The 21,601-nt window shown below is 46.4% G+C and overlaps 1 protein-coding gene across 8 annotated transcripts in view; it reads left to right on the top strand.

The window, feature by feature from the left end:
• ABTB3 (ankyrin repeat and BTB domain containing 3) overlaps positions 1–21,601 on the top strand; it is a 262,019-nt gene that overhangs the window by 157,051 nt on the left and 83,367 nt on the right. For all 8 annotated transcript variants that reach the window (XR_009451115.1, XR_009451114.1, XM_059681746.1 and 5 more), the window contains exon 3: positions 5,414–5,618. Coding sequence is in view for 6 of the 8 variants with exons in the window: in XM_059681746.1 (XP_059537729.1) it covers positions 5,414–5,618 (205 nt within the window). In the remaining 2 variants the exon portion in view is untranslated. The remainder of the gene's footprint in view (positions 1–5,413; positions 5,619–21,601) is intronic.

The following is a 21,601-nucleotide window of genomic DNA, read 5'->3' as shown; positions in this document are numbered from 1 at the left end:
TCCTCGAGAAATACTAAGAGCAGGGAAGAGGGAGAAAGAGAGAGACAGAGGTGGCAAGAAGGGAGGATTGTCAAGAAAGTGGGGATGCCACAGTTTGAGCAATGACGTGTCATGCTTGCACCCCCCTAATTTAGGGCTGTGCTCTCTGAACCCCGCCAACCAAAGGGAAGTAAAATCATACTTACTTGGGATCCTGTTGATTATCAATGACTTAGCTGTGTGTTAGTTTCTGGTGGGAACTTTGAGCTCAGAAACTCGTGGCTTATGCTAAATTATGAATTGGGTGACAGTCTGGACAATCCTGAACTGTTAAAAGCTTCGGGATCCAGAAAGCAACATGCGCCTCCTCCCGCGGGAATTCCCTACACCAGGACAGGCATGTGGAACCTCTGGGAAGCAAGGTAGTCGCTGATTCAAGCCGTAGGGGGTCCTTGCGGTCACTAAATCTACTTTCCTGGCACCTGAACTTGGAAACTGCATTTCCATTCTCATCAAACCCCCAAAGTCACAGGGACTTCCCGTTACCTGTCATTCACTTGATTTTTCTTAAACGTTTGGGCACCATGGACCCCTTTGGCAATCTGGTGGAGCCAATGGACCCTGCCACAGAATATTTTTAAATGCGTAAAATGAAGTGCCTGTGTTTACAAAAGAAACCAATTACACTAAGATTTTCATCTAAATTGTGGTGTAGTAATTATGTGCTTTTTCAGTAGCACATTAGCAAGTTCTAGCAGCAGCTCTGATGACCCCATTAGTTGGAGGTGGTGATGTGTGCGAAGATATTTTGAGACATCTGCAACCATTGCGACGGGATGAGGGAACATCTGCCTTTTAACAGCTCCCCGGGGATTGAGATATAGAGGGTCCGAGCAGATCCCTGGGGAAACATCACTCTCAGAAGAAATGCTAAGATGCACCCAGGACAGGACCCTGGAAACGCAGAACCTGGCCACAGTGTGGTCATGTCTGCATGGGCGTAGCATGGGCACCACTCCTCTGGCCCACACACTTTGATCTCTTGTGGTCTCAAAGGTTTGTCCTGGGGTATAGCTAGGACCCCTCAGGAGGCAGCCAATCAATGATTCTCTGTCATCATTGATGTTTCTATCTCTCTCTCCCTCTCCCTTCTTCTCTGAAATTAATTTTTAAAAAATATTGTTTTAAAAAGAAGAAGAAAGGATTTGCTAAAATATCTGCACTTCACCTAAGCAGGCAGTCTGCGGGAGCAGCTTGTGGCCTAAATTGTTTTTAAGGACAATTTGCTCTGCAAATTAAATGCTGTCATTGCGGTTGAATGTTGACTTTCGCATATGAATTGTTGGCACACAAATGGGTGCTGCTAATTGTCAGTGGGTTTTGTACATTCATTAAGCGGGGCCCCATAGAACATATGCGAGGAAGCGCATTGGTAAGCCACGTGGGCGACTGCAGATAATGAAATTGCCTTCTTTGCTGGCCTGCCTGTAATTTAGACCAGCTTGCACTGTGGTCTGAATCAATACAGCCTGCTCTCTCTGTGCACAAAGAGCTGTTCTTCATATTCAGAGGTTACTCTGCCGGAGTGGATTCTAGAAACCACTGTTTTTCCAGCAAAGACAAGATGGAAAGAATTTCTTCCCAGCCATCACGGCTCTTCTTGAATCCGGCTGTCGTCCAGGCTGGAGGGCAGAACCCCTGACCGTGACCTTCTTAATAGCCAGTAATCATATCAGCAGCAGCTGATGTTGTTGAACTAGGAAACTATGAAAAATCTATATGAATTATCTCCACTATGGCCATTACTGTCCACATTGACATGGCAGTGGAGGTGAGAAGAGGATAAACAACTTGTCTTAGATCAACCTCACCTGTGAGCTGAAGGGCTGGAGCTTGGACCCTCTTATGGCTTGGGGTGAAAACACACCCACTATTTCTGGAGCCCCTACTGTGTGCCAAGTGCTTTAAATACATTAAAGGTATTAATGTTCCCATTTCACAGATAAGAAAACTGAGACTTGGAAGGATAAATGCCTGCCCCAAGGCAGAGTCATAATTCAAACCCAGTTGTTGTTTTTCTTTTTCTACTTTGTTGTGCTGTGTCCAATTCAGTTTTGCCTTCTGAGCACCTAACACATTGCCCATAGCTTGGGGAATACCCGCTGCATGTCAAACAAGTAAATGAATGACCCACAGTGAACTAGTCTGTAAGAAAATAAATAATGGAGCTGAAGAAAATGTTACAGGTGAGGGGAACTCTTCATGAAACGCCAGTAAAATGGCAAATACTCGATGGAACTGAATTTTGAATTCAGAGAGCTAGAACTGAACCTCTGTATGTCTAAAATATTTGAATGAGAAGCTAAATCAAGATCCCACAAAGGTTCCCAAACATTCACAGGCTGGTGATTCTTTAACCAGAAGCCCTAGGAAATTTGCTAGGTGATGTACTGAACATCACAGGTGACTTGGCGTCTGGCGGGCAGTCCAGGTCTCTTTCCCTGAACCAGTGAGGACGTCTGGGGGTATTGGGTCCACCCAGTCTCCACACTGAGGCCAGGGGGGAAAGCAGAGGCCCTGGGTTTTCTCATTCTTGAACCAACTCAACTCTGCATGTGGTCCTGTCCCATCCCGTATCCGTGTCCTCTGAGATCTTGCCTCGACTCTCCTGGGGACATCCCAGTCTTGCCCCCAAGCTCCCAATTAACCGCCCATTGAACAGTCATCAATTATAGTAATTGCTTCCTGTTGTTTAAAGGGAAAAACTGAGAACTTCATTAAAAAATGCCTCCTCCTGTAATCTTTTCACACTTAACCATGAACTTGTTGCTCCCATTCAATGAGGCAATCACAACAGGGCCATTAATTTAAAGCTGTGTGTAAAAAGGGTTTCTGGGTTGTCTATCCAATGTGTCACCAGGAAAAAAAAGCAGGGGTGGGGAGGAACAAAACGGCCCTAATTGCTTGGACAAGGGGGTCGCTCTCCTTGTTTGAAATGCAGATGGCTCTTCCTAGAGTCTAGCTGCCTCCAGTCCCAGGTTTATGGGAGGTTTGAAAACGTGCTGTAGTGAGTGGTAGCTGACCGAGGATGAAATGAAGAGCAGGGGAGGATGTGAAGGTGCTGCCTAAGCTCAGGCTAACAGAGGCGCCGACTGCTGGCACGCGAGGCCCTTTGTCCCAGGGCACTCACGTCGGGCGTGCAGGAGGATGGCTTAGTCGGAGATGCGCTGATAACCTGAGTCTGGCGGGTGAGAGTAGCGTTTCCCAAACGGCAGCACGGGAGACGGTTGTAGGTGATACAGAAAACACTTTAAATTTTTAATTTGCATGAATTTTTTATGAGTACCAGAAAAATATTGGTTTTCCATTTATGGCACTGATAGGAGGTTTCCTTTTCCAATGAATTTATTTGTGGGGAAAGAATGAGCCAATTTAAAGAAAATATTAAGTAAATAAATTGTACCTGTGGCACACAGATTACGAGGGAAGTCATGATGGTGATTCCCACATGGTTACACATGGATGTTCAAGTCGGTTCCTAGAGCCAGACTCCCGCTGCCCAGACTCAGGGCAGCTCGTTACCAGTGACTTATGGTTTGGGAGTCACGAAGCTGGCAGGTGAGGCAGCAGAGAGCACATACACAAAGCAGGGTTTAAAGTGGGGCTAGTGGTTGTAGAATCCCTGTGTCAATTTCATCTCCGACGGCCAGCCCTGCTCAGACATCCTTGGGGCCTCTGATCCAAGGACTAGGCTGATAATGATGGTGATGATGATGGTGATGGTGATGATGATGGTGATGGTGATGATGATGGAAATGATGATGAAATGATGGTGGTGATGATGATGTTGATGGAAATGATGATGAAATGATGGTGATGATGATGATGTTGATGGAAATGATGATGAAATTATGATGGTGGTGATGATGATGTTGATGGAAATGATGATGAAATGATGGTGATGATGATGATGTTGATGGAAATGATGAAATGATGATGGTGGTGGTGATGATGTTGATGGAAATGATGATGGTGGTGATGGTGGTGATGATGGCAGTCTGAGTCCAGAGAGCACCTTCCTAGCCACTGTACTACACTGCTCCTTCAGGAACAGAACAAGGAATAAGTCATGGTCTCTGCCCTTGAGGCTCCGTAGATGTATGGATAGATAACTGGGAAACATGACAGAATTAAACAAGTAATGTTTTAGCCATATTAGCAGGTGTTGCAGATACACAGGGGAAGGGGAGATTGATTCTGACTGGGGGCATTCTGGAGGGCTCCATGTAGGAAGAGGCATTTGATCACAGCCTTGAAGGTCTTCAGTAGTTGGGAGCATGAAAGGATGGGAACTCTAAGGTGTGAAACAACAAGAACAAAAGCAGGGAACCTGGAAGTGCAGGGCGAGCTGAATGACGCTCAGAGGAGATAGTTAGCCCACTCAAGGCAAAAGGCTCCCCAGTGTCTTGGAGGATAGAGGAGCGGTGCCGGGGCCCTAAACATGAACCCTTTTCTTTTCTCCACTCCCTTTTGGTTTTGTTTGTTTGTTTGTTTTGAGCTTTTTTTATGGGATCTCTCAAGAAAAACAGATGGAAAGGTGAGTGTACTCCAAGTTGACCTGAGATGGAAGGTACAAGAAAATAAAAAATACTACTTCAGGAAGCTTATTATTCCGATAGTACCTACCAAGTAGCACACTCCATAACTCAAAACTCAGAAACTACAGAAATGTTGGATCTAAAGGAATATTACCCACAATCCCACTAGGCAGACAAATCCGTAGTCAACATTTTGATTTTTTTTAAATATTTACTCAGTACATACTTTTTAATAACATAATCCTAATCACACTGTATGCAGTTTTGAATTTCACTCTTTTCCCACTCACCATTTTAACATCAGGATTTTTTGTGCATTGCACCTCTATGTAAACATTTTTAATGACTTGCATAAGTTGATGATGGTATCATGTGGATATACCAGAGTTTATTTAACCACGCTCTTATTCTTAAACATTTGTTTCTTTGTCAACTTGTGGACCCTGTAAATAAGGTTTGGGTGAAAATCCTTGTGCATGAAGATTTTGCTGCATTTTGGATTCCAACATTGGGACAGAGTCCCAGAAATGGAATTACTGAATCAAGGGTAAATGGCATCTGTTAACACCTTGGCTGCAAAATGCCAGCTATCCTTAAGACGGACTTGGAGCTGGACCAGGCGGCACTGGGCTTCACTCAGAAAAAGAGGTTGAAGACAGCAGGCATGAGAGTCACACATGTCCAGGTTGAAATCTGTCTCTGCTTCTGACTACCCTTGACACCTTGAGTCTCAGTTTGCTTTGTCAATGAAACAGGATTTCTCAGGGATCTTCAGGCACATCTTTTCTGCAAGTCTTTGCTGCCTGAGGGATCTGAACTCTTACTTCTGTCTACAGGCGACCTGGTGTCCCGAGCAATGCACCACCTGCAGCCCCTCAATGCCAAGCACCACGGCAACGGCACCCCCCTGCACCACAAGCAGGGGGCGCTCTACTGGGAGCCGGAGGCCCTGTACACCCTTTGCTATTTCATGCACTGCCCGCAAATGGAGTGGGAAAATCCCAACGTGGAGCCTTCCAAAGTCAACCTCCAGGTGGAAAGGTAAGACTGGCCTTCGCTTCGCCAAAGAGGGGAGCTCCCCTCTGGTCATCACCGCCTAGTGGTGGGAGGGTGGCCACTGCCTCCTTCCACGGAGGCGCAGGGGTGGGGTAGGGGAGGGATGCTGGGATCAGGATTGCCCAGCTCTCAGAGATTCACTGGAGAGGTCCAGATGGGAACCAAGGGCCTGAGGAGGTACCTGAGACCCTGGTGGAGTCTTGGAAGTGGGATTTCATAGTCCAGTTCCAGGTTAAAAAAAAAAAAAAATGACCTAGGTCAGAAGAGCAAGTCTGCAAATTCTGGGGGAGGTGAAGGTCTGGGTAGTGCAGGGTAGCCTCCTTGTGAAGGCACCTTTGGGGGATGCCAGCTCCTGGAGTGTTACCTGCATTTCATTCTGGCTGCCCGAGACCCTCCGAGGGGAAGGGGGTTAGACCATCAATACCTGCTCATCCAGAATGGGCCACGCAGGGGGGCGGGAGACTGGTTTGCTGGGGGAAACAGCACCCTCACAGGAAAGAAAAACAGGGGAGAAAGAAGGGAGAGCTTCCTGGGAGACGAAGCCCCCTCTGACCCGGCTTCTGCTGCTTCTTGGCTCCATCCTTCTGCTTCCCCATGCCTCAGTTTCCCCATCTGTAAACCAGTGGCTGAGCTAAGTGGTTCCAAAGTTCCACCCTGTCAGAGGCAGGGCGTCAGAAACCACCCTGCAGGCATCCCCACTTCCTCTGGGAACCTGTCCACAGAGCTCACCTCCCAGTGTCTCATGAATCAGGCCCCCCCTCCACGCAGGCCTCTTTCCTCCAGCTCCCGTGGTAGTGACCCCTGTCGATCAGAACAGTGGTTAAGAGAGCAGGCTCTGTGACCCAGACACTGAGTTCAAATCCAGGCTCTTCCAATGGAAAGCCAGGGGGCCTGCCCTTGCCGGCGTGGCTCAGTTGGTTGGGCATCATCTGTACCACAAGGTTGCCAGTTCGATTCCCAGCCAGGGCACATGCCTGGGTTGCAGTTCTCGATCCCCAATAGGGGATGTGCGGAGGCAGCCGATCCATGTTTCTCTCCTTCTCCTTTTCTCTCTCTCTCTAAAAATCAATAAAAATATTTTTTTAATCCAGGGGGCCTTGGGAAAGGGCCTTCACCTCTTTGTGCCTCAGCTTCTTCATCTGCATTGTAGGACTACTAAGAGTAACCCTTTCATGGGGCTGTTGGAAGATTAGATGAATGGAATAGTGCCCAGCACATAGTAAGTGCTCAGTAAATGTTCGCTTTTTATTGTTGTAGATATTATCTGCATGTAGCTAAACAATTCCCATTTGGCCTCAGTGCAGTTTTCCTTTCTCTGTTTAATGTTTCCAAGTTGTTTTAAAATTCTCGTTGGATGCTCTGTGCCTGCCAGAATGCATTCAGGCTTAAAAGTGGGCTCCGCCACAAAACCGCGTCTCTTGGCTTTCAGTTTGGGGACGAAGATGGAGCGTGGGCTAGATAGGAGTTGCCTTTTAAAAAAAAAAAAAATCCCAAGTTAGCTTTAAGATTTCAATCCAGTCTGGAGTTAGCTTAAATCAGGGGCTTACTCACGTCTCCCACTATCCAGGCCAAATCAGTGGGTACCCTGTGCCTCTCTTCATGTGCCAAACATGCCCCAAATGAGAGATGGCAAAATGTCCCTGGTCCCCAGGCAGAAATAGCCTCGGTCAGACACACCAAGACGCCGCTTTCTGTGAGTGTGAATCCTGAGAGTGGAGAGAATGGAAACCGTCGGCCTGTGGAGAGCCTGTGTCTGCAGCCCCCGGACCCATCCACTGCTTATACAAAGCACATTTTCTCTGACTCAACCCCTCATGTCTTCAGCTCCCACCTCTAAGCAGATGACCCCCCCACCCTCACCATTCCCAGCCAGACATCGCCTTCTCTGACCTCCATTCTAGGAAGACCCCTAAGGTTTCCACTTTCCGGGACAAGTTTTAATGAGGATGAGCCGCCGGGGAGGACGGGAAAGAGAACACGGCCCAGGATCTGTTGGAGTCATGTATCTCGGTCTTTCCATTCCTTTTTGGTTGAATTTTCAGGCAACAACATAAAACACAAAGTGGAGCATGTCATGTTTGAGTTCTGTTCACTTTGGTCCTCTGGGAAGGGTATGGCTTTAGGAGTCAGGTGGGCCTCTGAGTTTGGGTCCCAGCTCTGCCTCTTCCCGCTCGGAGACCTTGAACAGATCATTTCCTCAGCTTTAAATGAGAACAAGCCCAGCCTCGCGGGACTGGCGTCAACAAGGAGTTCGATTTATAGCTAAGACATCCAGTGCCATGCCTGGTACAAGGGGACCTCCCTTTGTCCGCATCTCCCAAAAAGTAGCTGATGTTATCCTCTTTTGTTGTTGTTGTTGTTCTAAAATACTGTTATCGTGTCCCTACAGAAGCCTGTGTGTGATTCCTTCTAGACAAAAGCTATTTCTTCCTTTCCCTGATGGGACAGGCATTGGTGTTTAGCATCTGAAAGCATACATTTCCTTCAGACAAGAGAGAGCCTCTAACTGTTTCAGTCAAGTGTTTACACCGATTGCATCCTAAATCCTCCATGAACAAGGCATTTCCAGCGGGAGGTAGGACTTGAATCAGGAGTTGCTTTCTTCTCTCTCTTTCTGCCTCCTCTCCCTTACTCCCCCCCAAATCAAACAAGATTTCCTTGACTCTTTACTTCTATTCTGGCAAAGGCAGGAAGGGCCACGGTGCTCATACGGTTTTCCATGAGTCTAGAAGTTCTTTCGGGAACGGGTCTGAAGAATAGTATGCTTTTGCTCATGCCCAGCAGAAAGGCTGAGAAATATTGGTTGACTGAAATACGGATTGTGTTGTGCCTGAAACCATTTCTCCTTGTCAGAAGAGCCTTTCTTGGCTGGAGCATTTGGAACAAGGCCCACGTGCACCATTTTACTCTCTTATGCGGGCACAGCTTTAGGGTTGCTGCGTTTGTTTTGGATAGCTTCATTTTTCACTGTGGGATTTTGAAGAAACTCAGTGCCAGTCTGAAATTTCTGTCATTTAAATTTCTCCAGAACTTTGGCTTCTGTTTTTTGAACTTCTGAAATCTTTCGGGTAACTCAGATATTTTTATTAAAAGGAAAACCCAAATAAATCTGGTGAGATTACGATTAGGCAATATTTCTTCTCCTTAATTTTGAGGGTAGAGGCCACGTGAGGCTACTGTTTTAAAATGGAACCATCGTAAATCATGATAAGATTTTCTTTCCCTCCAAAAGTATCAGTGATTCCTAGATGCATTTTGGTTATGGAAGATTTCAGTAATTTGTTGCCACAAAATGACAAATAGTAGGATAAATAGGAGTATTCTGTTGCCTGCGGTAGCTGGTAATGCCTCAGAGAGACGTTGATCAGCTTCACCTAGAACACTAGACAGTTAGGCAGTTCTGCTCTCCCCCAGCCTCACTAAAAAACAAACCAGAATGTGAACCTCGGCAGTGGCAGCTCTCAGTCCTTTTGCAAGAAGAGCTGTACGATGTGGCGGACTGTCTACTAGGGGAATCTCAACCACAAACCCAAGTATACCATCACCAACCACTTATTTGAGGAAAACTAGAGGGAGAAGCAAAATAGTCTTAACAAATGGAAGCCCTGACACTTGAAGAAATCGGTTTACTAAGGCAAACACAACTGACACTAGAAGCTAATGGTACCCAAATACATCTTCCAAGACATTCACGCTATTGAAAGATCACCTCAGATATATCTGTTCTTAACGCTTTTTCATCTGTGGCCTTTGTGACACAGTGATTTTTCAAATTTCCACATGCTCCAATGGACAGATCCAGGGTAATGTGAAATTTCCAGCATTCTAGGTATAACTCTTCCCCATTCTTTCCCATTAAGGAATGTCTCCTACTCCAAGTGAGTGGAAAGCATCCTTGATGCAAGCAACACTGGCAAGGCTGGGAACAAGCTCTAGGAATGCTTAGTTGTAAAAGTTGAACCTACTATGGCTGCTTAAAGCAGAAAATAAAACTTCTGAGGGGTCCAGTATAGGCAGAGGTTACCAAATCCTTTTTCCTTCCTCATGGGAGTTTGACCTGGGTTAATTCGCTAACTCTGTTTCTCTGGAAACCTGCTAAAATTTTCAGTATTAACCGTGTTATTAAGCAACATTGCTTGTGGTCAGATTGACCCTAGGTTGATCCATTAGATCTGGTTTGGTAGTCCCAAGTTTATAAATACTTCATAAACATCCAGAGCTTGGAGCTGCTTTGAATTCATTGACTCTGATAACTGGCAATGTTTGCACAGGAGCCTTGGCAGCTATTTTTATGGAGTTGTTACAAGAGATATTGGTGTTCATAAACTAGGGAAGTTTTCACATCCCCCCGAGTGGATCTCCTCTCCTTGCACCTGAGTGTCACCTAGACAGAAGATAGCTCTGGAATGGCTGGGTGCATTGCTATTAGGACTTCCACTAAAAGGGACATCTGATGTTGTCCCATGGTAGTCCCATGAGTCTAAATGTTTAGTAGAGCTTAAGACTGCTGGTGGACATTGAAGCCAGAGAACCCGGCTTTGAGGATACACAAGCTGGAACAATGCCCAAGTTGCACCCCATCCAGCAGAGACCTCCCATTCTCCAGGGCTGGGCACAGACACTTGACCTCACACCACTGAGGCTGGGCATTGTACACTCCCAACAGGAACTCTGTCACCATTACCCCCTGAGAGCTCAGTGTCTCTGCTAACACCCTGTCAGCTCTGTGTTCCACCCATGTCACACCACTTGCTTCCCAATCAGTGGATCCCAGGCCACATGCCTGCACCATAGCTGCAAGGGAGTCTGGGAAGGTGAATTTCTACCTTGTTGAACAATGGATTTAATCATATGGGAATATTCCAAACACAGTAAGATCATCAGTGATTCTGGGCAACCAAAAAAGTTGACAAAGTTCCACTATACTCTTGTATTTTACTTTATAAAATAAATAACTCACAAGTGAATCATTTGCACAATTTAGTACTTTTGAGCATTATTGGCCACACATCTCACAGGACCTCACTAGCTGTTCCTGGCATCCTAAGCAGGGATGCAGAAGCCTATTCCCAGGGGAAGAATTCTACTTCATCTTCCTAAGGGCAGTGATCACACCTGGCGCAAAAGTTCCCCAAATACCCAGCCCAGTGCTAGTAGGTCCTGGAGAAATTCAGAGTCAGTCAATGAATGAGACACGATAGAGGAGAGGACCGTATGTTAGGCCTATTTTATGCAGAGCTATATGGGAGCTTCTGTGGACTGGCCTGGCATCTTAGCCACCATAGAAATGGTTCTAAGGGGAAAATAATTATGTTGCCTTCTAACATAATTAGAATTACGTTTTAAAACATGATTCATTTGTAACTCGAGCATTGCTGCAATTTATTTCATCTGGCGAGGGTGAAAACAAACTCTAATCCCAGTAGTTTCAAACTGTAAGTTACAGCCCATTAATGGGCCATTAAATCAATGCAGTGCAGAGCCTGGCAAACTATACCCCATAGGCCAAATCTGGCCCACTGCCTGTTTTTATAAAGTTTTATTGGAACACAGCCATGCTCATTTGTTTACACATTGTTTATGGCTGCTTTTGCACTTTTGATTTAGTTGTGACGGACATCCCATGGCCCACGAGGCTGACAAATACTCTGGCCTTTTCCAGAAAAATTTGCTGACCCCTGATGTCCTGAGTTGTAACCTGCATTTTTAAAAATGAGGTAGAATTGAATTAAAAAGTAAAATTAGAATATTTTACATGAGGAAAAGTAAGTATGTTTTATGAAACTTTTTTTCAGTTATGTTAACTGGCATTGATTAACTTACCCAAGATCATGTAGTTAAAGTTGCAGAACTAGTGTTTGAACTCTTGGAGTCAGACCCTGATCTGTGCTTGTATTCATGAGTTTGTTTTGCTATCAATGGGCTGTAGTTTTAAAGAGATAATGTTTGACTCATCCCTAATCTCTAAAAATTTTTAAATAATCCTCCTGACTGTTTATAGGATATAAAACTAATATACGTATTAAATAAAATGTGGTAAGTACAAAACAACAATAAAGAAGGAATGTTGGATCACCCATAGTCTCTGCATTCAGGAATAAGCGCTGAGACCATCTGGGGCATTTCCTTCCGACCTTAGTTTTCTGTGGATATGTAATTTTTTTTGGTTGTTTCACAAAATAAACATACATAGTTGATCTCTATTATTGAATAATCTTCAAAAGCAAGGTTTTTCAATGCCTGCTCGATTATTGGACATGGGATTTAATGTCAAGAGAGACCTGGGAACAAGCATGCTGAATGTGAGGATGATATGTCGAGGATGACATGTCGAGGATGATAAAACAGAGGCCTAGTTGGATGAGGGAAAATGCCTGGAGTCATAAGCACATAAGCACATTTGCAGTACCTCAGTGCCTTTGCACATGTTTTGCCTTCTTCCTAGAATGCTGTCTCCCTTCTGCTCCATCATGTGACTACCTCTATCATTTCATCCTTCAAGACTCATTTTAGGTATCACCTCCTCCAAGAACCCTTTTCTACTACCTCAGGATGCACTGAGTGTCCATCCAGGGCCTAGCTCAGTGCATAGCATATAGGAACTGCTCAATAAATGCTTGTGGAACCGAACAGAGCAGGGTCTGAAACCAGTGAGTTCTGGCCCATGGCCCAGAGAGCCATATTGCTGTTGTCAACTCAGGCAGCCCTCAGCTTAGTACTGGCTCTACTGTTCCCTTGCCCCAGGCCCCAGACCTCAGCTATAAACAAGAAATAGTAATCCTACTGCATGGAGTAATTTCAATGACTAGTGAACTAACTTCTGTAAAAGCCATACATAATCACGGAAACATAGCAGTTGATCCATTAATGGCAAGAATTATGATTTACTCCTTTAATCTAGGTTGACCTCTTCTTAGATATTGTAAGAGATTTTGATTGACACTTAGTGTGTGGCAGGCCCTTCTCTATACCCTTTATATGTATTAACTAATTCAACCTTCACAGTTCCCCTTGAGGTAGGAGCTAGTCTTACCTCTCCCCATTTTACAGATGAGGAAACTGAGATGCAGCAAGGTTATGCAACTTCACACATGGGCAGGTCTGTGAGTATCAAAAATATCAAATGAATGCTGGGTGGGTATAGCATTCATGGGGGGCAGGAAGGTGAGAGAAAAGAAAGTGAGATCTTGTTCGGAAAAGGTGTTGGATACAGCAACAAACTAGACTGGAAGGAAAGTTGAGAGACTGGCCAAGGCGTCAGGACTTTCTCCTGTAAGCAGTGAAAAGCCAGAAGGGATTCAAGAAGGGAAATGAGACCAGAACTGGATCTGACACCTCGTAAGCTCTCCTTGACAGCAGCATTAGGATGCCAAAAGGAAAGTAATGGACATTTGATGATCACCTATATGTGCCATGTACTATGGAGGCACTTTACTTAACAGAGTTTAATTGAATCCTTACATTAACTTCGTGAAGCAGAAATGTCTTCATCTACAGATGAGACAATTAATTCGAATGGCTGCTCAGTAGGAAAAGGCTGTTTGGAAGCTTTTGAGGTAACATTAAAGACCTTCACAGAGCATTAATTATATCTCTGGATTTTTTTTTTCTGGAGCCAGAATGCCTGAGTTAATATCTTGGTTCTAACTCTTATTAACTGTGTGACTTTGAACAAGTTACTTAACCATTCTGAGTCTCAGTTTTCTCATCAGTAAAAAAGGGAGATACCATAGATTCTATTTCAGAGGGCTGTTATGAAGCTCTTTGATATTTATGTGTGTGTATGTATATATATATATATATCTCACTTAAAAACAGCACACATTAGGCTCTTTATGGATAATGGCCATTATTATTCTCACTGTCGTGGTGCTTATAACCTGGGTGTACACGCTTAGCAGGGCTTCTCAAACATCGATGTGCACTTGAACCCCCTGGGAGCTCATTAAAATGCAGATTCTGTTCATTAGGTCTGGGGTGGGGCCTGCAATGCTTTATCTCTAACAAGCTCCCAGGTGAAGTGATGCCGCTGGGCCATGAGCCACTCTGTGAATAACAAGGTATTACTTGTTTTGTGTGTTTGTCATTTATTTCCCCAACCTACTCCAATCCCCATTTTTAAGTTACATAAGGGCAAAAGAACAAGCTTTTATGGTGACTTTTGCTCTCTGGTAGAGCTTGGCACATAGTAGGGGCCTAGTAAACATTTCCCAGGCTTTGGGGGCTGGATTGAGCCTTGCAGGGCCTCTCCTCCCCGAACCTCATGAGATGCCAGATAGATCCCTCTGCAATTTCCACGATGGATGGATTCCAGAGGTCCGACGTGGCCGGTCTGCAGGATGCTCAGGCTCTGGAGCAGCGGCCAAGGGAAGATGCTGAGCATCGAATATAATGATCATCTTTAGCCTAGCGAGGTGGCCAACAGATCTAAAGTAGCTCAGGGATAGCAGATTAGCGACAAGCGTGCAAGGGAAGGATGAGGCAGGAGTGACAGGTGTCTTCCTGGAGGAGAGGCAGCAGGGCAGATCCTGAGCGTCAGGCTGTTAACACCTCCACCTCCAGGGCTCCTCAAGCAGCTTAGCCTCCGTTACCCAGGAGTGTTTCCCAGCAAGGGGGAGAGATTGCTCCCGACGGCAGGTGACAAGCCACGGGGCTCACGTTTAACACCAGCCCCCTCTGCTAACATGTGGGGTTGGTCTGATCAAATGCGTGTACTGCACTTGTTCACGTCAATATTGAGGCCTTTTCTGAATCCTGGCTCACTGGCTGCCACAGCAGTCTGGCCTGACCTAACCAGCTTCTTTTTATTCTGTGGGGAAAGGGCAGACATTCTTACCTTTATGACACAAAGACTAAGGAACCATCGCTGTACTGTCCAGTATAGTAGTCACTGGTCATGGGAAGCTGTTTGAATTTAAATTGATTAAAATTAAATAAAACGAAAGCTTTGGTTCCCCAGTGCCGCGAGCCTCCTTTCAAATGCCCAGTGGCTACATGTGGCTAGTGGTTTCTGTGTTGAACAGCTCAGATATAGGATATTTCCAGCATCACAGGAACTTCTATTGGACAACATTGAATGAGAGACTCAATGCAGAGCCCATGATAGTCAGCACTCCCCAAGCATTCAGGTAAGGAGTGAGTGCAGGGACCAGGGACCAGCTCACCTGCCGAGTCACATGCCACGTTCCCATGTTTTGATCATCTTAGAACTGAGGTTTTTAAAGCAACCATCATCCTCACCATCACCACCAAGTTTTACCAAGTATTTACAACGGGCTAGGCTCCCTTTTTTAAAAATATATTTTTATTTATTTCAGAGGAGAAGGGAGAGAGAGAGAGAAACATCAATGATGAGAGGAAATCATTGATCGGCTGCCTCCTGCACGCCCCCTACTGGGGATCAAGCCCGCCACCCGTGCACATGCCCTTGACCAGAATCAAACCTGGGACCCTTCAGTCCGCAGGCTGACGCTCTATCCACTGAGCCAAACCAGCTAGGGCTAGGCTCCCTTCTAAGTGCATTAGCCATTGAGTCCTCACAAGAATCTTACGTGTATAGTAGCACCTTCATAACCCAGGGCTACACGAACTGAACATTCTTGCTTTAATATTCTTCCCAACTTCACAGTCACCCTCGGAGATTCTGTCATTCTGCCTCTTTCACAGATGAGGAGAGTGAGGCTTAGAGAAGTTCAAGGACATGCCCAAGGTCACACGGCTAAGCTAGTAAGTGGCTGGGCTGGAGGTTGAGCCCAAGCACTGTGACTCCAGAGTCAGTGTCCTCTGGGGCCCCTGTGGCCCGGGTCTGGCATCATTTGCTTCCACGTCTGTCTCTGCTGCCAGACTTGGAGCTCCTCCCAGGCTTTGCCCGTCCCTTGCTCTCTCCGGCAGCCAGCCAGGGCCTGGCACAGAGTGGCGGAGCGGGGCGCGGGGGGAGGGGAGAACAGTCTGGCAGCAGGAGAATGGAGCAGGCAGTGCAGCAGGGACCAGTGAGAAGGTTCCTGCAAGAGCCCCCAGACAGATGACAGGCGCAGGGCCTGACCGAACGCCCTCCTCAGTGCCCCCAGTGCGAGATGCCACCAGCGGGCTCCGTCCTTTGCCGGGTGGCCCTGAGGAAAGCTGCAGAGCCTCCTGGGATTTCCAGTTCTCTCTGGTTTGCCTGGACCTGGCAGCCCTTTGCAGCCCTGCGTCTGGGACCTCGAGCACTGTACCCGAGTGTTTTGAACAGGCAGCACATTTTTTTTAAAGAATATGCTCAGCCCAGCCGGTGCGGCTCAGTGGTTGAATGTTAACTTATAAACCAGAAGGTCACGGTGCGACTCCCAGTCAGGGCAAACGCCCAGGTTGCGGACTCGATGCCCAGTGTAGGACGTGCAGGAGGCAGCCATCAATGATTCTCTCACATCATTGATGTTTCTATCTCTCTCTCCCTTCCTCTCTGAAATCAATATCTGTATATTTATATGAAGAACATGAGCAAAACTCCACCCTTAAAACTGCCCGGTGCAAACATGGCAGGGGCCAGCGGGAGCCCAGGTGCCTGGGAACGGAAAGGCCAGGGAGGGAGGCTCTCCCAGCTGAGCCCGCTTCCAAACCTCTGCCCCACGCCAAGTTTCCGCTCCTTCTCTTCCCTTCAGAAGTAGTGTGTTGGCAGCTGCCAGCACCAGCGGGTTTCACGTGTTATGGAAAGCAGCCCAGGCAGCGCAGCTGGTCACTTGCCCGGTAGACAGCGTGTCTGGCTTGGTTTTACGTTCCTCGAAGTCTGACTCCCCGTGCAGCCTGGTGTTCGTGTTGATTTCATCACCCTCTCCCCCTCTTTCTAATTTGTTCTCCTCACAGGCTGCTCACAATACACACAAGGTGCTGGAAATTCAAAGGCTCATATTCTCATATTTCTACTGAGCTATATATGCTCATTTTTCAAATTTTAGACAGTCCAAAGAAAACATAGGAAAGAAAATTTAAATTATCTACAGTTCAGCTACCCAGAGGTAGCCAGAATGATTATTTGACATATTTTCTTGTCTTTCTTTAAAAAAATACAAATAGTGAGGCTTTTTAAAATAGTTGTACTGGGCATATCTGTAATTTCATATCTTTTTTAATTTCACTTAGTATGAGGTGTTTTTTTTTCCCTACAAGACATCCGTAAGCATCATTTTTTAATGACTGCAAAATATTCCGTCTTGTGGACGCACCATAATTTGCCTAACAGTTCCCAGTTTCCTGGTCGTTTGGGTTGTTTCCAATTTGTGAAATGCAGCTTTAAAGCTGTGCACAGCCGCATGACTAAAACACCAGCGTAGAGGGAATGGCTATAAAAAGAGAAGTCTGCCTGGAGGGGAGCCACCGAGGGGTCATTTCACGCGGCCTCCCATGAGAAATTGCAGAAGGAGGGCCCTGCGAGGCTGGCTTACCCACCCCAGCCCCGGCTATTGCCTCTTCCAGAAAGAAATGTTTTGTGGGAAACCTGAGGAGATTGGCACCCTTCTGGCCTGGGAGGTCTCCAGCCACAGTCATTATCAAAAGCTCTCAGAGCAAGCCCTTCCTGGTGTCCAGGGCTGTTCCACACATACAGTCTCCCTGGATTCTGGAAGTGGGGATACCAGCCAGGGCTGTTTTTCCCCGACGTAAGAGACTGACTCTAGAAAAGTCTTGAGATTTTCTCAAAGCCTGAGCAGCCAGATGGAAACGGAGGGCGGTTCTAGGGACCCCTGGGAAGCCCCGCCCCCTTCCTGGATTCCTGGATTGCTTCCAGAATGGAGAGGAGACTTTGGGCAGCATCAGAAAGCTAGTCTTGAGCTCGCACCCTGCACCAAGCTCATTGCATACGCACTTGGCCACGTGTGTAGATTAGGAAGTCTCCACAGTTCCAGAAGTCATTTGTTTGTCGGTTCGGTGGTCGTGTTTGTTTATCGTTCTGGGCTGTAGGTTGTTGCTCTGTGTTTCTGTTTTCCCCCCCCACCCACCCCCGGATATAAGAAAACTTTGCCGGTGGATGCTTCCTTGGTTCTTTCAAATCGGTGTGTGAGTCTGCGGAGAGTCAGCCAGCCAGGTTCAGGCTCGCCCAGGAATTTAGGCAGAATGTGCCGGTGGAGGGAGGTGGATATTTTTCCCAGGCTGCTGTTCTCACCGAACAGTTCAACGCCAAGGCTGGAGCGAGCCCTTTGCAGTCTTGGTCACAAGGCTCTCCATTAGTTCCTTACACAGAATCCCTCCCCTCCCATGGCACTCCCCAGGCCCAGCGGCAGAATGTGGAAAGAACATTTTTTTAAATATGCTTTTATTTATGTCAGAGACAGGAGGGAGAGAGAGAAAGAAACATCGATGAGAGAGAAATATCAATCGGCTGCCTTCTCAATGCCCCCTCCTGAGGATAGAGCCTGCAATCTGGGCATGTTTCCGGACCGGGAATCGAACCAGCAACCTCCTGGTGCATGGGCCGACGCTCAACCAACTGAGCCACACCAACTGGGCTGGGAAGAACATTTTTGTGAAGAAAAAAAATGAACCAGTAAATAGGCAAAACCAAGGACCAACTTGCTGACAATACTGACACGGTCAGCAGGTTCCACTGCCTCCAAATTCCTCCCCTGGAGGCCCGGTCCCTCCTCAGACCCCAGAGCACTTTATAAGCACGTCTCACAAGGCCATGTCAGGCCAGCCTTGCATTACAGTTACCTGCCTTTCCTTCTCTGATGGCCCCTGTCTGCTCCCACCCACCAATCAAAAGTGACCAATCAAAACAAGTATGCAAGGATAAATAAGGACAAACAGACTTATTGCAATAGACCAGTGGTTCTCAACCTTCCTACTGCCGCGACCCTTTAATACAGTTCTTCATGTTGTGACTCCCAACCATAAAATTATTTTCGTTGCTATTTCATAACTGTAATTTTGCTACTGTTATGAATCGTAATGTAAATATCTGATATGCAGGATGGTCTTAGGCGACCCCCAAAGGGGTCGTGACCCACAGGTTGAGAACCGCTGCCATAGACGCTTCCCCGGGAAACTGGGGAAGTGTGGCCACACTGAAATTCTTTTGCTTGATAGAACGCCAGACCCAAGTTCTAAATCCCTGTGTCCTCCACAAAACTCAGCACAGACCCTTGCTCCAAGGAGATAATCACGGAACAGCGGACAAGCTAAGTGATCGTCCTGTTCTATCAATGGCCTCTCTGTTCATGCATCTATTATCTCTCAAGTTCATCTGCCAGAGGGCCTCCCATTCACATATCCCTCAGCTACCCCACACAGAGTTCCCTGGACTGGCTCTGCATGCCTGGATTCTTCGGAGCCCTCTCTCTCCCCCTTCAGGCCCAGGACAGTGTTCCCCAACACACCCCCACACCCTTCAACGTTATCTAATTTTGACTCATTCTCTCCTAAGACTTTGTGCATTCCTTTACCATAAAGCTTGTCAAGTAGCTTCTTACGTTTTGCACATTAGACCATGAGTTCATCAAGGGTTGGGACTGTTGAAATATCACTAATTGTAGAAGCTGGTATGTGACAGATACTCATTTCTTCGTTCATCCATTCAACAAATATTTATAGAGCATCTGCCATATGCCAGGCAAAATACCTGTCTTTGTGAGCTTACATCCTCCTGGAAACAGACAAGGACAAATGTTTGCATAATGAACTATCAGGCAAAGATAAGGGACATAAAGAGAAATAAAGCTGGGCAACTCAACCCAGGTGAGGTACTATTTCAGCGAAGGTGGTCAGGGAAGGTTTCTCTAAGGAGGAAGTATTTAAGCAGAGACCTGGAGGAAATGAGGCAGGAGGCCACGTGGATATCTGAGGAAAGACCCTGCTAGGCAGAGAGAAGAGTAAGTGCAAAGGCCCTGGGGCAGGAGCATTTTGGGCCATGCAAGGAACAGCAAGGAGGCCAGTGAGGCTGGAACAGAATGAGTGAAGGAAATGAAGTCCAAGATGGGCAGGGTCAGATCTGGCAGAGTCTTTGGGCATGTGGATGAGTTTGGTTCGTAGTCCAGGTGCGATGAGAAGCTTCGTAGATGTTAGTTAAGTTGAATAATTTGAATTGAACTGAACTGAATTGGGCTTCACTGAGCTGAACAGGACCAGGTCTCATCTTAGAATAGACTGCAAGCAATTTTTGAATCTTGTCCCAAAAGCCCCCAGCACAGTGACACTTTTGCCAGCCCTTCCCACTTGTACCAGTTTCGTCTGGTGGCGAATAGGTACAGAGAACATCTAGAGATTCTAGAGAAATGTGGCCTTGCTGGCTGCCCATCATTTCTGTTTCATTTCTGACTTTCCCAGAGTCTGAAGACTTTGGAGGGTCACTGGGATTTATTCCAGGCCTTGGCCAAGGTTCCGGACCTGACTTTTAATGTAGTTTTTACTCAAGCCTGGTTCTCATTGAATCTTAATTATGTGGAATTCCTACCCTACAGACAACTGAAATAACCACATTTAGCTATTTTTATCATTTTACTTGAGTCTTTATAAAATCATTGCAGTGAACTGTCACCCAGAGTGAAGTGGGAAACCCACTGGAATTTAAGCGAAGCAAATTCACAAGATTCAATCGCACACTCATTGATTCACTTAACAAATGTTCATGCACTCAAAGAATCTTTCTGTCAGAAACTTGGAAACTGTTTTATTTTATTTTATTTTTTTAAGATACAACTGACATACAGCATTATATTAGTTTCAGGCATACAACATAATGATTCGATTACTTCTGTATATTGCAAATGATCACCACATAAGTCTAGTTGACATCCATCGCCTCACATAGTTACAAAAATGTTTTTTTCTTGTGCCGAAAACTTTTACGTCTACTCTTTTAGCTGCTTTCGAGTAGACAGCAGAGCCTTGTTAACTACAGCCACCGTGCTGTACTCTACACCCCCATTCACTCAAAGAATGTTGACTGCGGACCTGTGAAGTGCCAGGCACTCTACCACGTGCTGGGGACACACAGAGCACAGGAGAGGTCTCTGCCCTCATGAAGCTGGCAGTCCAGTGGAGGAGACAGAAAATCCAGGACACTGCTATACAATGTCATCTCGAGTAGTGGCAGGTACTGGGCAGGTACAGTAAGTGTGCAAGACTGAGCGACACAAAGATGAATCATTCGTGCCCCCATAGTGTTGTTGGGTTTGCGGTAAAGACATAAATTATAACAATATGTAAATGGTATTGTGGAATTCTATACACAATGCTATGGGGGCCCTGGCCGGATTTTCTCGGTGGTTAGAGCACCAGACCATGGACCAAAGGGTCATGGGTTCGATTCCCAGTCAAGGGCACATACTTTGATTGCAGGTTTGCTCCTCAGCCCTGGTTGGGGATCATGCAGAGGCAACCAGTTGATGTGTCTCTCTCACATTGATGTTTCTCTCTCTCTCTCTCTCTCTCTCTCTCTCTCTCTCTCTCTCTCTCTCTCTCTCTCTCTCTCTTCTCTCTTTCTATCTCTCCCTCCCTCCACCCTCCCTTCCACTCTCTCTCCCTGAAGATCAATGGAAAAAATATCCTCGGGTGAGGATTAAAAACAAACAAACAAAATGCTATGGGGGTAGAGGGGAACACATAACTAACTCTATTGGGGGTATGGGCATGGGGGGGTGGAGGTTCTTGGGAAATAATTCCCAGAGGAGATGAGATTTGATCAGCCTTAAAAAAACAAGTGGAACTTAACTGGAAGGAGAGGAGGGGAAGGGAGTGGGAACAGCAGCAGGAGCAAAGGCGGGGAGGTGTGAGCAAACACGTGTGATCCAGGAGCAGCTGGACATTCGGTGTCGCTGGAGCACACTGGTGCCCACAGGCATGGCCGGGGAGCCTGAGAGAATGAAGTTGTGGGCGGGGGCCAGTTAACACATGGCCAGGCCAAGGGCTTTGAATCAGAGGACCAGACTGACATGTTAGCACATTCATCCTGGCAGCAACGTGAAAGGATTGGGAAGAGAAAGGAGGATCAGGAAATGGTT

Source organism: Myotis daubentonii, chromosome 2 (genome assembly GCF_963259705.1).
Source record: "Myotis daubentonii chromosome 2, mMyoDau2.1, whole genome shotgun sequence".
Taxonomy (NCBI): Eukaryota; Metazoa; Chordata; class Mammalia; order Chiroptera; family Vespertilionidae; genus Myotis; species Myotis daubentonii.
Note: the sequence above shows the minus strand (reverse complement) of the source record. Positions and strands in the feature narration are given on the sequence as shown.